This window comes from Lupinus angustifolius, chromosome LG04, assembly GCF_001865875.1.
Source record: "Lupinus angustifolius cultivar Tanjil chromosome LG04, LupAngTanjil_v1.0, whole genome shotgun sequence".
Lineage (NCBI taxonomy): Eukaryota > Viridiplantae > Streptophyta > Magnoliopsida > Fabales > Fabaceae > Lupinus > Lupinus angustifolius.
This window is the reverse complement of record NC_032012.1, coordinates 23,662,055-23,665,458: the sequence shown is the minus strand read 5'-3', so window position 1 is coordinate 23,665,458 and position 3,404 is coordinate 23,662,055. Positions and strand designations below refer to the sequence as shown.

Genomic DNA, 3,404 nt, shown 5'->3' with positions numbered 1-3,404 from the left:
ATTTATCTATTATTCATACATACCAGATTTCTTTTAATCATATACTATTCCATTTAGAATTGGGAATGCATAAAGTAAAATTGGAGTATTGAATGCGAGGGTAAAGAAAGTAATTAAAAGTTAATTTGAGTTGAGTTTTGTGAGGGAATAAAACATTAAAAAATATGTTTATGAACTTATGAGATAATTCCGAAACATCTTTGTTTTCTCTACAAAAAAAATACCCCAACTCCGCCCAAAATACTTAACCCAAAGCCCTCCTCCCTCAAACTAATGGAAGGTACTACAAACTCGTGAGTCTTGATATTGTTACGTGTTGTCTTTGGACTCATGCGGAAGTAATAAATGCTACTAGAAAAGATAGAGGGAAAAGAGAAAGAAGGAAAAGAAAAATGACAATTGATTGGGTATTGATTTGGAAATGTAAACAAAATAGTTTTCCCTCACTTAACTGAAATTGTGGCCAGAAAAGGAAGACATCAGACATGGTAGGCAAACGTGCCCATAAATGGACATGTGGGGTTACCTGTCATCAATAACAGAAGAATTATTAGGAACTTCTATTGTTTACATCTTCTAAACGCATTAATCCGTTATGCTCTATTTTCCAATATTTCAATATCTTTTTCTTAGGACAATGCAAGTACCCAACCCTAAGTCAAAAACTGATAAAAAATCAACCGTAGAATTTAGTCGAAGTTTTACAACTTGCTTAGGACAGGAGGCCAGTTCATCTGAGTTGTATTATTTAATATAGTAAAATTGAATATTAACACTTCTTAAACTTCATATATTGATAGAGTGCAATATTTATAAGATTTATATATATTTAATATATTATTTATCATTTATTTATATTACTTTTATATAAGAATCGATCATAATAAAATATGAATGATAGATCATACAGTAAAAATATAAAAATCTCTTATAATATATATATCTTTTTCAGACCATTTTTTAAACTAGATCTGAAATAAACAAAAATCGACCGGGTCAACCTTTAAATCCGTAACTGACCCTGTACCTGATTAAACATAATGTGTACTCATGTTATATAAAGTCTTCTTAATATTATTTATTCTTATGAATATGTAATTTGACATATAAAATAATATATGTATATATATACTATTAATTATGTATATTTTATGGAAAATTAGAGAATCAATCATACTTTTGTCAAAAAATGTAACATTACTCTATACACATTTGAATAGAAAACGTGCAAATATGATGAGTAAGTGACCATGTGACGAGTTAGAACGAGTTATGTTTGATCCTACCTAATCCTAAATATTGATCGGACCTAAACTTTAAATCTGAATTTCACCCTAAACCAATGTGACCCAACCTTACTTGATCATCATAAACTATATCGCATGAATGTGTAGGCCACATCCTAATAAATACAAAGACCAATCAACCTCTCTGCATTTTAATATGATTTGATAGTTTGGAGATTAGTCTGATACTTACAGATATCAAAGTGATTTCTCACTTCCAATTTATTGATTCCTTTTTCTCTATTTTAATCATTTTATTTTATTGTATAAATTATATAATCAGGTACGCTGTTTTGAACTTTGAACATACTATGTTTATGTTTATGTTATAATTATAATTGTCTAGAAAGCATGATCGTCATCACATATATTAAAAACATATAAAAGTTGAGCTTTATGGATTGAAAGTCTACAATATAAGGCTGAGAAAGACAGCTATTCAATCCTTCAATCTACTCCAAAAATGTCAAAAATCACAGCCACCGGTTACAAGTCAAAGGTCAAATCCATATCCTCACAAGTTCCATTGTTTTTTCCATAATCCTCTTCTCTTCTTTTGTTCTTCATCATCTCCATCTTAATAAATCTCCAAAATGAACAAAAAAACAAAAATCCTCTTGACTATATTCTACTCCCACTCATACATCTTCATTTTCTCTCTTTTAACCATAACAACCTTGTGTTCTGTGGATCCAAAGTTTGAAGCATGTCAACCCAAAACTTGTGGCAACAACCAAAGTATAAGCTACCCCTTTTACATCGATGGAATACAAGAACCCTTTTGTGGGTACCCTGGTTTTGCTCTCTCTTGTGGTAATAATGGTTTCCCTATTCTCAACCTATCTAATACTTCTTACTTCGTTGATCAAATACTCTATGATAACCAGACACTTAGAGTGTCCAATACTATGTTTTCAAGATCAAGCAACAACAAAGGTTGTCTACCTCTTACACAAAACCTCACCCTCCCAAACAATAATCAGTTTGTTCTTGTACCAAACCAAAAGGGTGTGATATTGTTCTTTGGTTGTAACTTATTATTGGGTCCTACATGGATGCAAGAGCATAGGATTGGGTGTTATGAAGAAAATGAAACAAGTTCAGTTGTAGCATTGTATAAGGATGATAAAAATGTTAGCTTTGTGTCTGGGAATTGTAAGGGTGGTGTGGTAGATTTGATGGTGGAAAATGGTGATGGAGATGAGAAAGGAAATATTGAAGAGGTTCTTAGAAAAGGGTTCTTGTTGAATTGGACTGCTAGTGATTGTAGCTTGTGTAGGAACACTGGAGGGAGATGTGGGTTTGATTCAGATATGTATATTTTCAGATGCTACTGTACTGATAGAGTTCATGCTTGGAAATGTGACACACTACCAGGTTAGTCTCTCTATTTTCTTGCTTACACTCTGATGCATTTTTGTATCCGTTTTAGGCACATTTATAATACATGCTTTCAGCTGTTAAAAATGATTGCTATAAGAGTTTATTAACTTTTTTAAATATTATTCTAAGAATTGTAAGATGGAAGTATTTAATATGTTCTACATAATGCAAATCTTTCTTTGAAATTGAAGTTTTGTATTTATTGTGAATGGATAAAAGTAGGTTTTGCTTAAAGTATTGCAATTGAAAGAATACTTCATGATTTCTCATTCATTGAAGCTTTAAACAAAAGCTTAATTTATACAATAGAAGATACAGTTGGCAAAATAACAAACCAACAGAAAAACAGAAAATGAACTAAAAAAAGAAAGGTACCTAATAACAAACTTAACATAAAGCTATTTTGGGAAACTATTAACTAACAAACAAACTTAAGCAATGGAAACTAAAACAATGGAATAATGAAGAGGAATATGATCACAATAGCCCCCTTCAAGCTAGAGAATATATGTCAATAATGTCCAGCTTGGAAAACAAGTAATAAAATGGTTGAGGATCTAATGGCTTAGTAAAAATGTCAGCATATTGTTCAGATGATTGAATAGGTAGAAGATGGAATAGGTTGTTTTGAAGTGTCTCTCTCACAACATGGCAATCAATCTCAATGTGTTTGGTTCTCTCATGAAAGACATTGTTTGAGGCAATGTGGCAAGCGGATGAGTTATCACAGTAAAG

At 31.3% G+C, this 3,404-nt stretch overlaps 1 protein-coding gene across 1 annotated transcript; it reads left to right on the top strand.

Annotated features, from left to right (window-relative positions):
• Window positions 1,657-2,921, top strand: LOC109346360 (LEAF RUST 10 DISEASE-RESISTANCE LOCUS RECEPTOR-LIKE PROTEIN KINASE-like 1.2). Its single transcript, XM_019585882.1, has one exon. It carries the CDS (start codon window positions 1,880-1,882, stop codon window positions 2,666-2,668), a length of 789 nt encoding a protein of 262 aa, XP_019441427.1. The 5' UTR covers window positions 1,657-1,879; the 3' UTR covers window positions 2,669-2,921.

Coding starts and splice junctions, on each gene's coding strand:
- LOC109346360 (XM_019585882.1), top strand. CDS start 1,880: ATGAACAAAAAAACAAAAATCCTCTTGACTATATTCTACTCCCACTCA.